The 14,526-nt window shown below is 55.9% G+C and overlaps 1 protein-coding gene across 1 annotated transcript; it reads right to left on the bottom strand.

The window, feature by feature from the left end:
- Window positions 1-5,091: 5,091 nt before the first annotated feature.
- Window positions 5,092-7,241, bottom strand: LOC122192248 (olfactory receptor 52B2-like). The gene is made up of 2 exons (XM_042892772.1): window positions 7,126-7,241; window positions 5,092-6,175 (listed from the first exon to the last, which is right to left on the bottom strand). The coding sequence occupies exon 2, from the start codon at window positions 6,143-6,145 to the stop codon at window positions 5,171-5,173; it is 975 nt and encodes a 324-aa protein (XP_042748706.1). The 5' UTR covers window positions 6,146-6,175; window positions 7,126-7,241; the 3' UTR covers window positions 5,092-5,170.
- Between the last annotated feature and the right edge of the window lie 7,285 nt (window positions 7,242-14,526).

Raw genomic sequence — 14,526 nt, 5'->3', positions numbered from 1 at the left:
AAGCTAAGCACCAGGAATAGGCACTGATTGCTATTGATTACATTATTACCTTTTTACTGTTATTGATCAAGTCTCACATTCCCATTTCATTGTGCTGTTTGGAGCTAATGTCAAACTGAGGAGTGTCCAATTTCTCCCATCATCCCCTTCCTCCATTTTAGCACTGGCACAGGGCAGTTTTGTTGTCTGGGTTTGCTGGGCTTGGCGATGCCTGCAGAACCCTCAGGTCTGGTGGCCTCCAGCAGCTCCTGCAGCCCATCTGGACCTGATGGCTTCCAGCTGACCACAGCTCCCAAAGGCTAGAGAAGGTATAATCTGAAAATGGGCAAGATCGCAGCATCAGACTTGCAGAATGGCTTGGGATGGAAGGAAGCTCAAAAATCATCTGGTTCAAACCTCCCTGCCATGGGCAGAGCTGCCATCCACTGGATTGGGTTGCTCAGAGCCCCGTCCATCTGGCCTTGAAGATCTAGTTTTAGATAAGGAGGTTGGTGGCCCTGCCTGCAGCAGAGGGGATGGAGCTTGATGGTCCCTTCCAACCCAAGCCATTCTATGGTTCTAGGATTCTGTGGTTCTATGATTCTATGATCTGAGTCACGATAGAATAAAGCACAGGCAGCTCCTCTGTGCAGATGGGAGTGAGATGAGGGTATGCCAAAGAATGCATTGGGTGAATCAGTGCACTGGCAAGAAGGCCAGCATGTAAAACACAGCATAAGGGGGAGTTGAGCTCGCGATAAGCAAGGCTCAGGTCTCAGACACTCACACTTCTGAGCTGTATTTCATCTAGAAGTGCTAAATACTGGGCAGTTTGGTCCATCAGGTTCCTCTCCTCTATTCAGGTCCCTCCACTTGCACTTGGCAGCCTCGTTTCTGCTGTTTGAGTCTCTGAAGTAAGGAGTCTTTGGCACCCAACTGTCCACTGCTGGTGGGAACCAGAGCAAAACATACAGCTGAGCTCCTGGGACAGCCGTCCCATGGGTGCCTTTCTGGGACACGTTTTGGTCCTGATGTAACTGCGAAATCTTCAGGGCTGGAAGGATCCTTCAGAAAATTCCCACTTCCACAGAGAAGGCAGGCACACCGCACCGCACCTCCTGCCCAGGGATGCTGCTGGCAGAGCAGCCAGCAGAAGGGAGTCAGAGTTCAGAACCTGCCTCTGGAACCAGAAATCCCATCGGAACTCAGGGACCTCGACCCGACCACAGGGAGCCCAGCAGGACCGCGACGCTCGGGCGCCAGCGCTGCCGTCCCGCTCACGGCCAGCTGCGGCTGCTTGGTGCCCCCGGGGCTCCGCGGGGCGTCGTCAGCTCTGCTCCCCCAGGAGCGACGCGGATCTCACGGCCCAGGTCAACAGGTTGAGCCCCGCTGTTGGGGCGGGGGCTGCAGCCCCGCAAACCTCCGGGCCGTCCTCAGTGAACCGCCCGAGGCATCGCCGCCCCAACCGCGGCCATGTGTGTGCCATCGCTGCCTCCTGCTGGCGCTCGGGGGCTGCCGGGGCCGCGGAGGAGCCGAGAGGCGCCGCTCCGTTCACAGCAGGACCCGTTTCGGCTTTCTGTGAGCCTCGATGGAGAGGAATTCGGTGGAGACCAGCAGACGTTCGTGCTGCAAAACTCACTGCTGATTTTGTCTCGTGTCCAATTTTAGAAGAGAGTAACGAGTTTATGGGACTGCTCCTTCTCCAGAAACCCCGGGCGCACCAAGCATTGGGTGCTGAGGTCAGAGGAACCGCAGCCACTGCCACGGCCTCAACATGGCAACCTTCAAGGACCTTCAAGGACCTTTGAGGACCTCCGAGAACCTTCGAGGACCTTTGGGGACCTCAAACACGTCAGGGCAGGACAGAGTACCAGGATGTGCCATGTACGGCTTTCCATTTACGAGTGGGCTGGGGATTTTCATTAATTAACATTTACTAAGACGCGGTGATGACAGCAGTGAGACGCAGTGAGATCACTCAGCTTTGCTACTGTAATTTATTACCCACTGCAGCCTGCAGATGAAGAGCAATTAATAAAGCGCTGCTGTAGGCAGTGGTAGGAATGAATATAAATGTGGCACTCGAACACATGCGGCTTTGTTCGCCCTGACTGCTGTGCTTTCTCCATCTCCCTCCAGTGAAGCACTCACTGAAGCTGAAGAGCTTTCCCCCTCCCAGCTCGGAGCCTGACTCAGCACCTGGAGCACGACGAGCTCATGCAGGCTGTTTAGCTAACATTTTAACCACGCTCTGAATATAAATCTTCCCAACCAAGTGGCTAATACCCTATTATGCATGCCCCTGTGGGCACTAACTGCACAGCTGGTGATTCATTGACCCAGGGACATTTTCCCATGAGATCTGCACCCTGACCCAGCCAGCAGCTCCATCAGGGCTGAGGGCTGTGCCTCGTGTTCTTGGAAAGCCAGAAGAGCAGCAGAATCCCTGCCGTGAACCCACGCAGTGCACACAGAACCCATCCCAGGGGGGCTGGCTGCTCAAGCTGGGTGACACTGTGGTGCCTGCAGGGATGCCTTCCCTCCAGAGGCTCCCACGCACTGGAGAGGTCCTCAGGTCAGCAGAACCTGAGCACGGTGCTGTTCTGGCCACTGGGATGCCAAGACCAACCTATGGTCCAGCACTCTCCTGTTGACAGAATCAGAATCACAGGAACGGTTTGGGTTGGAAGGGACCCTTAAGATCACCCAGTTCCAACCCCCTGCTCCAGACAGGGACACCTCCCTCCACATCAGGTTGCTCACAGCCCACCCAGCCTGGCCTTGAATGCCTCCAGGCAGGGGGCATCCACAGCACTGGGCAAGCTGCTCCAGTGCCCTGTTATTGTTGTTCTCTATGCATTTTCCAGTACTCGGCTTGGAAGCACTTTGAAGCTGGGTCTATTGCTTTGTTTCTCACCTGTGCAGCTCCTGCTGAGCGTGCTCCCACTGCTCCCTAACTCCAGGATGGGCAGTGATAAGAGGGGCCATTCCCAGCAACAGACTCCAACTCGCGTGCCCTGAGCACAGCCACGTGTGGCCAAACTGCTGCCGTGCTTAGAGGTGAGCACACCCTGCAGATCAACAACAAGGAGAGGCAACAGAAGGGGAAGCAGAGAAGACAGCAAAAATAACCACAGAGCTGGGACTCCATGGAGCTGAACTGCCTTGCAGTAGTGAATCTGTACGACGGGTCAGCTGCCACTCGAGCTGCTCAGAAACCTTCTGGGAGAAACCTCTGCAGCAGAAGGGTTTGTCAACCAGCTCGTGCTTTGGGCAGGGCTGGGGGGACCCTGCAAAGCCTCCTGCAGGCACAAGCATCCAGATTCTCACCCCAACCTCCAGGCTGCTGTGACAGCTCTGAAAACCCCAAAGCATCTCATTGCAGCTGAATGTATTCAGTCGTGCTCTGGCTACACCAGATTGCTCTCCCGACCTGTTGCTTTTGATATAGTGCAGCGTCCTATCAGAGATCACGTGGGCTGCTCTCCATAAATACCCTTTGCTAAGAGAGATACAAAAATGCTTTGGGAACGGCAGCATTTCCACCAGCTCTGTTATCACTGCTAAGCAAACAGCCCTGAGTGAACAGACCTTCATTTCCGCTCCGCCTCTCACGGGCTTCCCAGCTTTGACAAAAGCACACACAAAAAAATAAAACCGCAAAGAAAAAAAGAAATGTGCTGAAAGTGCCACGAATTATTACTGTTTTTTTTTGTTTGTTTGTTTTCTTTTTAATTCTGAAACTGTGGATCTCTTTCTCTCTTCTCTTGAACTTGCAGCAGTGTCACTGGGAGGCCCGGAACGCAGCGGGGTTGTGTTGCTGCATCCCTGCCCATTTCATCCTGCCCATCTCGTGCCCTTGGCTCCACCACACAGCACGGTTCCGTGGGTCTCACGGCTGACACGGAGCAGAGCATCCTGGCTCCTGGCACTGCTGTGGGAGTGGGAGTGCAGGGTCAGCCTCCAGACACAGCCCCCAAATCACCGCCCTCACAGGGCTGTGGTTGCTGCCCAGATGAGGATGGTTTCACTGGTCAGGATGCATGAAGCCTCAGTCTCAATACAGGCACAAAATTGTCTCCAAGTGGGGGTAGAAAATACGGATCAGAAAGCAGGAATGATGCAGGGGGGAGAGGCAAGCCTTTATCTCAACTCCACACCCAGTAAAACACAAAGGAAAGATGAAAACAGGTCTCCAGGCTCTGGTGCACTTCCTACTCTTCTTCTTCATCCCATGGGCGATGGAAATTTTGGCACCTAACCGCTGAGTCAGAAGGGCCGTAAGACCAGACAGCAGAGCAATCCCACTCACCTAAGGAATGCTATGCAGAGCTCCAGATGGAAGGACTGCTGTGCTTCCCTCCACGATGGAAGCAGACAGAGCCATGGCTGAGATGCTTCCAGGGGGCTGAGAAGCTCCAGATACATCTGGTGCTCACTCTGCATCGTTGCACCGAGGCGGATTGCCACCAGCTTCAGGCAGAACACAGCTCAATTAGTACAACAGGTCTGTAGACCAAAGTGAGGAGTGAGAAAATGTTGGACAACGCTCTCCTGGTGGTGGAGGATAAGTGGAATGTACAGCACCAAATTGGTGGGTGATCAAAGAGCAGCATGGGAGCAAAGGACGTGCACTTTACACTGAGCACTGCTGTGCTGTGAAACAATTCTGTAAGAAAAAATTGTCCCTATGGGATGCGAGGATTTGAGACCATTGTCTGCCTCCAGTTCTTTGCTCAGAGAGTGGTGAGGTGCTGGAACAGCTGCCCAGAGAGGCTGTGATGCCCCGTCCATCCCTGGAGGTGTTCAAGGCCAGGTTGGATGGGGCCCTGGGCAGCCTGGGCTGCTGTGAGATGGGGAGGTTGGTGGCCCTGCATTGGTGGGGGTTGGAGCTTCGTGATCCTTGAGGTCCCTTCCAACCCAACCATTCTGTGATTCTGTGATTGTTTGTTGTGTGGTTTTGAGTGTGGCATTGGACGTTGTGGTTTAATGGACATTTCCTCATCCGACCCACGTGTCCCATCTCTGCTGCATGGAGCACTCAGGGGCAGCATCAGTAGCAATGAAGGGGCTGATGGCCCACGTATCCGAAAACCCTTCAGTTTCTCCAGAGCCTGGTGGACAAACCCATTACCCCAATGCAAGCACACCTCACACCGCCTTCCAGACCCCATCCCGCGTCCCCTTTCCCTCAGCAGCGGCTCCCACAGCCGGGATGGGGGCACTGCCCCACAGGGCAGAGCAGCCGGGCCACGCGCTCGCGGATCTGCCGCGTCCTCACCCCGTACACGATGGGGTTGAGCATCGGTGGGACCACGACGTAGAGGTTGGCCAACAGGATGTGGATGTGGCCTGGGATGCTGTGGCCAAAGCGGTGCGTGAGGAAGGAGAAGAAGGCAGGCGTGTAGAACATGAGGATGACGCAGAGGTGGGAGCCGCAGGTGCTCAGGGTTTTGAGGCGAGCCTCGGGGGACGGCAGCTGGAAGACGGTCCTGAGGATGAGCCCGTAGGAGACGGCGATGAGCACCACGTCCAGCCCGGAGGACAGCAGCGCCGTGGTCAGCCCGTACCACACGTTGGCCCTGATGTCGGCGCAGGCCAGGCGGGCGATGCCCATGTGCTCGCAGTAGGTGTGGGGCATGACGTTGTGCCCGCAGTAGGGCAGCCGTTTCAGCAGGAAGATGGGAGGGAACATGATGCAGAAGCCCCGGAGCACAGCGCTCAGCGCGATCTTCCCGATCACCGAGGGCGTCAGCGTGGACGGGTAGCGCAGCGGGTCGCACACGGCCACGTAGCGGTCGAAGGCCATGGCCAGCAGGACGGACGACTCCACGATGAAGCTGAAGTGGGTGAAGAACATCTGAGTGATGCAGGCGTCGAAGGAAATTTCTCGGGCGCTGAACCAGAAGATCGCCAGCATTTTGGGCACCGTCGTGGTCGAAAGCATCAGGTCGGACACAGCCAGCATGGCGAGGAAGAGGTACATGGGCTCGTGGAGGCTGCGCTCCGTGGCGATGACGAAGAGCAGGACGGAGTTGCTGAACAGTGCAGTGATGTACATCAGGCAGAAAGGGACGGAGATCCAGATGTGGGACTCCTCCATGCCCGGGATGCCGGTCAGGACGAAGGTGATGGGGTCGAAGCTGCTTTCGTTGAGCTCATGCATGGTGCTGCTGCTCCTGGTGTCAGCCCAGTTCTGCTCAGTAAGGGAAAGAGTGAGGATAAATAATGCTGTGTGTTAACCCCCGCCATCGACACATCATGTTGCTGTGTGCAGCTGGTCTCCAAACAGAGCCGTTCTGAGGCTGAGGGCCTCACTGGGTGCATTTTGCTGCACAGAAGAATCTACTCACCTTTGCCTATCAACCCCCGTGAACTGTGTCTGAATGAGAAACATCTCCGTCCCTCCACATGAGCTGTGCAACAGGTTGGCTCCTGTTCTCTCTCTTACGTACTGTCACAAGAAGGCACTTGGCTTGCTTTGTGGCAGGCAATTGTCAGCCCCATTCGATGAAACAATACAATGCCTCCATCTGTTCAGATCAGTTTCTGAGAGCTCTTGTTAAGTCAGGAATAAAACCAGCTCTGATGCTACCAGGTGTCTTGGGGGTTGTTGAGCACCCCTGGAACTTCTGCTGGACCAGTTTATCCCTGTTTCCACCCACAGAAACATGTTGATCCATTTGTAAATGATATAAAGTGTTTTTTCATAGGATCATAGAATCACAGAATGGCCTGGGCTGCACAGGAGCACAGCGCTCATCCAGCTCCAAGCCCTGCTGTGTGCAGGTCGCCAACCAGCAGCCCAGGCTGCCCAGAGCCACATCCAGCCTGGCCTTGAATGCCTGCAGGGATGGGGCATCCACAGCCTCCTTGGGCAACCTGTGCCACTGCCTCACCACCCTCTGGCTCCAAAACTTCCTCCTCACATCCAACCCAAACCTCCCCTGTCTCACTTTCAAGCCATTCCCCTTGTCCTCATCCCCCCTTTTTGTATCCCTGGCCCATCCCAGAGAGGCTACAAAGAGCTGAATGCGGGCAGACCTGCAGGAATGCAGGACCTCCCCAGACTTTCCCAGGCACCTCAGCCATTCCGTGCTGACTGCCCTTATCCCACTCAGAGGCACAGAGGCAGATTTCTCTCACCTGTCAGCTCACTGCTTTCTGCTCCTTTCAATCAGGAATCCTTGCCCGAACACCGATGCTGGCACAACACATCCCACAGGGTCGGCCCAGCTCTCAGCTGAGCCCCAATGGGAGCAGTGAGGGTCCTCCCTGAAGGCTGAGGGCCGTGGTTAAACCTTCCCCTCCTGAACCACAGCAGGAGCTGTGGTGTTTTGTGGGCTTTTAAACTGCTCTGCATTAAAGATTAACCAGAAGTGACCCTGCAGGTGAGTGAAGGCATTTCCTGCTCTCCACCATTTGCGCTGCACTCCCACTCAGTGCACGCAGCAGAGCCTGCATCACCCTGCTGATGGCCCAGCACTGTCCCATCAGGTGCCTGCTGGCTTCTCGTGCTCCAAAACCTCCCCAGCAGCCCCCAGCTCTGCCCCTGTCTCTGTGGGAAGGGTTCCTCCCTCTGACTCCAACCCACAGTCAGTGACCTGCAAACAGCACAGCAGCCGCGTTGATGTGCTCACACTGCACAGCAGCTGCAGAGTCTCTGCTCAGGTCGAGCTGCTGGTCTGGGCCAGCACTGACCAGAACACCAGAACGGCATAACTCATAACTCACTGCTATTGCAAAGGCATTTCTAACATGCAAGATGGTGGCCAAACAAAGGAACTGGAACGACAGCTTTGTTTGAAGGATGCAAAACAATACTGAAACATCTGCCTGCATCTGACATGTTGAAGATCCGTCCATGTGGCAGAAAAATGAGCCTGAAGTCCTAAGGACTCTGTGAACTGATGATTTCTTTCCACCCAGAACCAAAGCAAAGTGATTGAGAGTAGCTGTGTTCTTTTTGGACGAAACCAGCAGTATGAATCCACTACAACTCGGCTTGCAGTGCAGTGCCCGTCATTCAGAGATTTCTTGCAGGGTTCCATTGCTGTACTGCCTCAGGCTCAGAACAACAGATGCAACCAATGCATGCAGACAGCAGATACACTTCAGGACTTCCATCAGCTGCACACCAACACAGAGTCACAGAGTGCTTCCCCCCCTGGCTGCCCAGTGCTGCCCTGCTCCACTGCCCCCTCTGCCCATCACCTGCCCTGCTCCTCCCTGCCTCATCCTGCCTCTCTTTTGCCCACCTCCAGCCCCTCTCCTGCCCAGCCCTCACTGCAGGAGCTCTGCATCTCATTCATCTGAAGAACACCAGGCAGGTTTCTGGTACCATCAGTACCGGTCACACTCAGTCCTGCCCACGTTCCTGTCAGCATTTGCTGTAACTTTCCAGTTTGGGTCTGCTGTCAGAGCAACCAGTGCCCACAGCACCAAGCTGGGAGGACCTGGAAACAGCAGGACTGAAAGGATCAGCCCCACCATGCAGGGTTGGAGTCGCTGCCGCCCCACAGGTGCTGGGGCAGCCCCGGTCCATCCGTGTGCACCAAGCCCAGTAGGCAGTGGGGCACGATCTATGGGAGGTCAGCAACGAGCAGAGCGCAGCTGGGGTCAGTGCTGGGTCCGGTCCATCCAGCGTCACCATTAAAGGTCTGGGCAGCGGGGCAGGGCACACCCTTGGTACAGTCACAGACAGCAGGAAACAGGGGAGCCTCTGTGGGGCCGGCACCACGTGCTGGAGGCTGGAGAAACGCCGTGTGCTCCGCTGTGGACTCTAGAGGTCTCTGTGAGGTAAGAAATGCTGTAGGGCCGCAGCGCAGGCGGTGGGATCCTTCCCGGAGAGATCCTGCAGCAGCGGCGCTGAGTGCAGTTGTGATGAATGAGGAGCGTGAGGGGCTCCACAGCCTGGCACGGAGAGGATGCCAGCCCCCAGGTTTGCAAGGCACATAGTGGCACAGCCCCATTCAGATCCTCATCATCTCCTCTGGGGAGCGTTGGCTGCAGTGAGCAGTTCCCAAACACCATCGCTGCCTTGGGGTGCGCTGCCACCCCGCTCACACACGGACCCTCACTCACACGGAGCACAGACCCTCTGCACCGGGTTTGGGCCCCTCCTGGGGGCTGCTGGCAACACATCGGAGCACCTCTGCAGCCCCGTGCCCAGGGACAGCCAACGGCACAGTGCCTGGTGAGGGACCCCTCTTTGCTGTGCCGTTTTCCCCCCTTCATGTTCCCCCCCTTTAGCCCCGCAGCGGGGCTGTGGGGACACACAGGCTGTGCACACTGTGCTCCCTGCCCAACATCACCTGCTCACATTCCCAGGCCGGGCTCAGCTGGTGCTGCCAGCTCTGCTAACACAGCCGCTGCGCCATTGTTTGAAGGCTTTTCAATTATCGCTGTTTATTTCACAGTCCTCGTCCTCCCAGCACACGATGCTTCCCTCCCCACTCTGTGGTTGCAGAGATCACGGCACAGCCTGGACAAGACGCGGTTCTGCTCTGGCACAGCCCCAGCACAGCAGAGCTCCCTTGGGTCGGTGCTGATGCTTTTGGCATTTCTCTCCCACAGCCGCTTGGAGCCACCGTTTCCTCAGAGCTGAGCGCTTTGCTGTCGGAGCAACGAGGTCCTGTGGGACCCGAACGCCTCCCCACACCGGGAGCAGTGGGTCAGAGTGAGACGCAGCACCGCAGCTCTGGATGTCCAGGAGGAGCTGTGCCGTTGGCCCCTGCCTCCTCCGTTCCCTGATGCCTTCAGTGCCCAGATGTCTGCAAAGCAGAGAAGCCAAACACTGCTGGGAGCAGCCTGCCCCCCCCCCGCAGCTCCTGTCCCACACCCAGTGCATCTGCCCAGGGCTCAGTCTGAAGCCATGGCGCAGATCTCAGCGCTTGCACTCCAGATGCTCTCCAAAAGGCACCTCTGCAGTTCAGCCCTCATTTCACCATTGGACTTGGTTCTTTCAGTTTCCAAAGCACAACACTAAGAATGTCCCACGAAGAGATCAGAGCATGCAGACTGGAGTTCCGCAACACCAAATGGGTTACATTTTTCTTCTTCCAGAGGGAGGGGAATTGCTCACACCAGAAGTGCCCAGGAGGAGCCCATCTCCTGCTCACAGGCCATTGCTGGGCTGTGCCGTCCTGGGAAAGCTGAGACCCCCGACTCTGTGCATGCCCAAACATTTGCTTTATGACTGCATTTCCAACCACAGAACTCGCAGAGCGATGCCCAGTGTATATTTAACCTTTAAGTGTTTTCTCTCTGGGAGAAGAGGAGGCAGAACATGGTGCTCACAGCTCATAATAGCTCGGCAGCAAGCACCACACGGCCTCGAGGTCAAGAGAACAGAAATGCAGAGAAGCAGCAGCACGGATGCTCCAGAGATGCTATTTTTGCTCCCAGGACCATCTTTCCTCTGAGAGCTTTCCTTGTGTGACGTGGAGATCCCACAGCAATAGGCGGGGAGCAGGGCAGAGCAGCGCCAGCAGCAGCACGCTGTGCTCCAACCTCAGCGCTCTCAAGTAGCCGTGGCACATTTGTCAGCCCCACTCAGCACGAGCATCGTGGTGCACACAAAGCAGCTGTGCACCATTGGAAGCAGACAGCTGGCAGCACGGAGCTTTTACCTGTGTGGCAATGGAGACACAGAGCACAGCAGCACCAGCCCTCACCTGCGTGGTGCTGTGGCCATGGCCACACTCACTTGAGTCCCACTGCTCCCGTGGCCGTGGCACTGCCACTGCCAGGAGTGTCACCTCATGTCTCCTAGGGATGGTGCTCGATTCTCCAGCGTTAGGCATGGTGGGGATGGGCTGATATTTGGGCTCGATGATCTTGGAGGCCTTTTTCAACCAACCTCTCCCTTCCAAGCCGTTCCGTGCCCCGATGAATCCAGGCTGGCTGGGCGCTGCTTTATCCTCAGTCACTGTACACAGATCCTCTGTGCTATTTTCAATGAGCTCACAGGCAGTTGGCTGCTCTCTTATTTCTGTCCTTTTCCCATTTCTGGAAGGAATGGCACCAGTGCCACATCAGTGCTGCTGGGTTCCGCGCCGCAGGCTGGCACAGCACAGCCATGCTGTGGGGCAGTGGGCAGCAGCGCGCTCCTATTGCACACTGAGGACACACTGAGGATCCCTTCGGGTGCTCAGGTGACATTTGGTGTCACGTGGAGGAATGAGTGCATTGGGTGCAATTCTCAGCTCACCTGGATTTGCTGCCCTTCCCTCTGGCGTTGTAATCAAAAGGGGGCCGGGGGAGAGGAGGGAGACACTTTTCAGCAGGGTCTGTGTGATAGGACAAGGGAAATGGTTTCAAACCAAAAGAGGGGAGAATTGGATATAAGGAAGAACACGGAGGGTGGGGAGGCACTGGCACAGGTTGCCTGGAGAGGTGGTGGGTGACCCATTCCTGGGGACACCCATGGTCAGGAGATGGAGCACTGAGCATGGAAACACAGAATGGTTTGAGTAGGAAGGGATCCTTAAAGGCCCAATTTCCCTGCTGTGAACTGGAACAGCCACAGCTGCAGCAGCTGCTCAGCAGACTTGTCCATAGGAGCAGAGCAGAACGCAGGTACAAACTGCCAACAATTATCTGCAGACGGCGACTGCTGCCCGTGTGGAGGAAAGGCAAACACAGCAGGACCCCGGCTGTGGAAAGGAGCGCAGGGCAGCCAGCAGCACACTGCTGGAAGGTGAGCATTGCCCCATTGGGTGTGGGGATGGATGCCCTCAGAATGAGCCCTCTGTCCCACACGTGGTACGGCTGCAGTGCACTTCAAGGGCAGCAGCTGCTCCAAAAGCAGAGCCTTTATCTGCACCAACCCTAAAGCTCCATCACTGTGGCCATCGACCCAGGACAGGCAGATCTTTTTGGGCTGCCCCTGCCACCTGCACCTCCCCAGTGCCTCCCCAGGGACCTGCATGGAGGTGGGGCTGTGATGCACGTCAGCCCCACAACGGGTCTCACAGGTAACATCTCCCCATGGTCCCCAGCGGCTCTCTTAGCAAACAGCCCTCCTTTGACGTGGTAGAACCACTCTATCTACCAATGCACCCACAGTTTACGTGGGTCTGACCCAGCAGAGGCTCCGGCCCGTTCCCTCAGAGGACAGGACGGGGATCTCTGCCATGTTTGGTGAGATGAGGTGGGTCAATGGTTGGACCTGATGATCCCGGAGGTCTTTTCCAACGCTGACGATTCTGATGCTGTCTTTCCAAGAGAAGAACAAAGGGAACGGATCAGTGAAACAAAGAACAGAACCACCTCAAAGCTATCAGAAATAGAGGCGGTTTCACGTGCTTGTGTTGTAATTAGTCCTGGTGCTGCAAGCACCACTTGTTTTCATTTCCATTGCTGCTTGTTTGCTCTTCCTTAAGCAGGTTAACCACCGCATGTCATTGTTCTGGGGAATGTTTTCATTTTGCTTTTTCTGCCCTTATCTGAGTTCTCCCTCCCGACACTTACTGCTCTTTTCTGACTTCATTATCTCCTAATTAACAGTCAGTCTGAGCAGCGCTGTGTGGCACAGAGCAGGAACCATCCAGGGGGCTGCAGAGGGATGCTATGGGGCTTTGGTAAGCCTCATGCTCTCCTGCAACTCATCCACTCACAGCATCGTGGAGCCATGGAGGCTGGAAAAGCCCCCCTGACCCCCAAGCCCAACCCAGCCGCCCCGCTGCACCTCTGACTGCGTCCCTCAGTGCCACTTCTCCACCTGGCCCTGCTCTGCCTCCTGTGGGTCCCCAGGAGATGATGGTGATGTCCTGGGAGACAACGATGATGTTGGATGAGATGCTCTTCCAACTTCATATCTCTATGATTCTCTGTCCCAGCAGACGGGATGCACCCAGGAGATGATGGAATTGTTCCAGGACGTGATGGATGCTGTCCTCAGTCTGACTCAGGAGATGAATAGCAGCCCCTATGATGGGATCCAAAGTGCTCTGGTGCTGCAGCTTCCAGCCCCTTTGGCCTTCAGCCCGCCTGGCAGCCCCATGTGCCCCCACTCCCCACGAAGGACAGTGACAGGGACAGGGTAGGGGACAGGGATGGGGATGAGGATGAGAACAGGGCCAGAGATGGGGATGGGGACAGCAAGGAGATACCACTGTGGCCCCACTGCCCGGGTGCCTGCAATTCCTGTTCCCATCGCAGGGGACATTTGGTGGCTTTCAACAATTAAATGTACTGCAAAGCTGAAGGTACCATGACTGTGAAATTTCTTATAGCCGGCAGAGATCTAATCATGCAATAATCAGGCTCACACCCCAAAGAACAGCGAGGCCATTATCTCCTAATTACTTCAGCAAATTTTAATTAGACCGGAATGTATTATCCATAATCCCCCTGCAGAGGAAGCTATGTCCCCACCAGAGAGAAACCTGGGCAGTGCAGGCGCAGCTTGCGCTGCTGATGGAGCAGAGGGATGGGAACCCTCCAAAGCAGCAAACTCCGTGACAGCCCCATCTGTCCGTCCGTGTCTGTCAGTCTGTGCATGTACGTCTGTTCCTGTCTGTCTGTCGGTCAATGAGCAGAGCACAGCTGTGGCCACAGCTGCGGGTCTGGGAGTGCAGGAGCTGAGGGTCCTCAAGGGGAGGATGGAAATGTTCAGAAAGGAGATGGAGCCACGCGTGATGGAACCAAACAGCAGCGCCTGTGCATCAGCAGTGCTGCAACGGCATCGGGAAACAGAGGGAGGGCTGCAGTGCCCCTGATTGATGGCAATGAGATGAGAGCGTCCCGGGAGCTCGGCGGAAAAAAGCACGAGGACATTGAGACCAAGAGCTGTGGGCAGGAGGAAGGAGCATTCAGTGACACTGAGTTCCCTCAGGGCCGGAAGAGCTCCAGACCCAATCGAGTTAACAAATTAAATTCCTCAACAGATAATGGAATACAAAAACTGGTATCCAACGTATGGAAGGAGAGTTAACTCAGCTCCGTGCCATCCCAGCTCTGTGTCACCCCTGCCGTGGAGCTGCCTGCCCAGGGTGGGAACACACAGGAGGGGCAGAGCTCTGTGGGGCTGAGAAGCAGATGGGGTTCAGGCTCAGCACGTTATGGGGCAGCAGAGCAGAGGGTCAGAACTGCCAGATGATCCGAGTTTGGACACAGAGCTGCAGAACCTCACAGTGTGCTGAGCGACTCATACACAGCCTCCATCACTCAATCCTTCAGTTTCTGCCTTGATAATTGTTTTGGGATGGGATGGGATGGGATGGGATGGGATGGGATGGGATGGGATGGGATGGGATGGGATGGGATGGAGATGGGATGTGGATGGGATGGGATGGGGATAGGGATGGGGATGGGGATGGAGATGGGGATGGGATAGGATGGGATAGGATGGGATGGGATGGGATGGGATGGGATGGGATGGGATGGGATGGGATGGGATGGGATGGGATGGGGATGGGATGGGGATGGGATGGGATGGGGATGGGATGGGGATGGGATGGGGATGGGATGGCATGGAAATGGGGATGCCATGGAAAAGGAGAAGGAGAAGGAGAAGGAGAAGGAGAAGGAGAAGGAGAAGGA

The sequence above is a fragment of the Lagopus leucura genome, unplaced genomic scaffold (genome assembly GCF_019238085.1).
Source record: "Lagopus leucura isolate 7727_CA_CO unplaced genomic scaffold, USGS_WTPT01 239-3_obj-0_obj, whole genome shotgun sequence".
Classification (NCBI taxonomy): Eukaryota; Metazoa; Chordata; class Aves; order Galliformes; family Phasianidae; genus Lagopus; species Lagopus leucura.
This window is presented reverse-complemented; position numbering and strand designations above follow the sequence as displayed.

What these genes read in the sequence shown, in the direction of transcription:
- LOC122192248 (XM_042892772.1), bottom strand. Translation starts at nt 6,145, where the DNA reads ATGCATGAGCTCAACGAAAGCAGCTTCGACCCCATCACCTTCGTCCTG.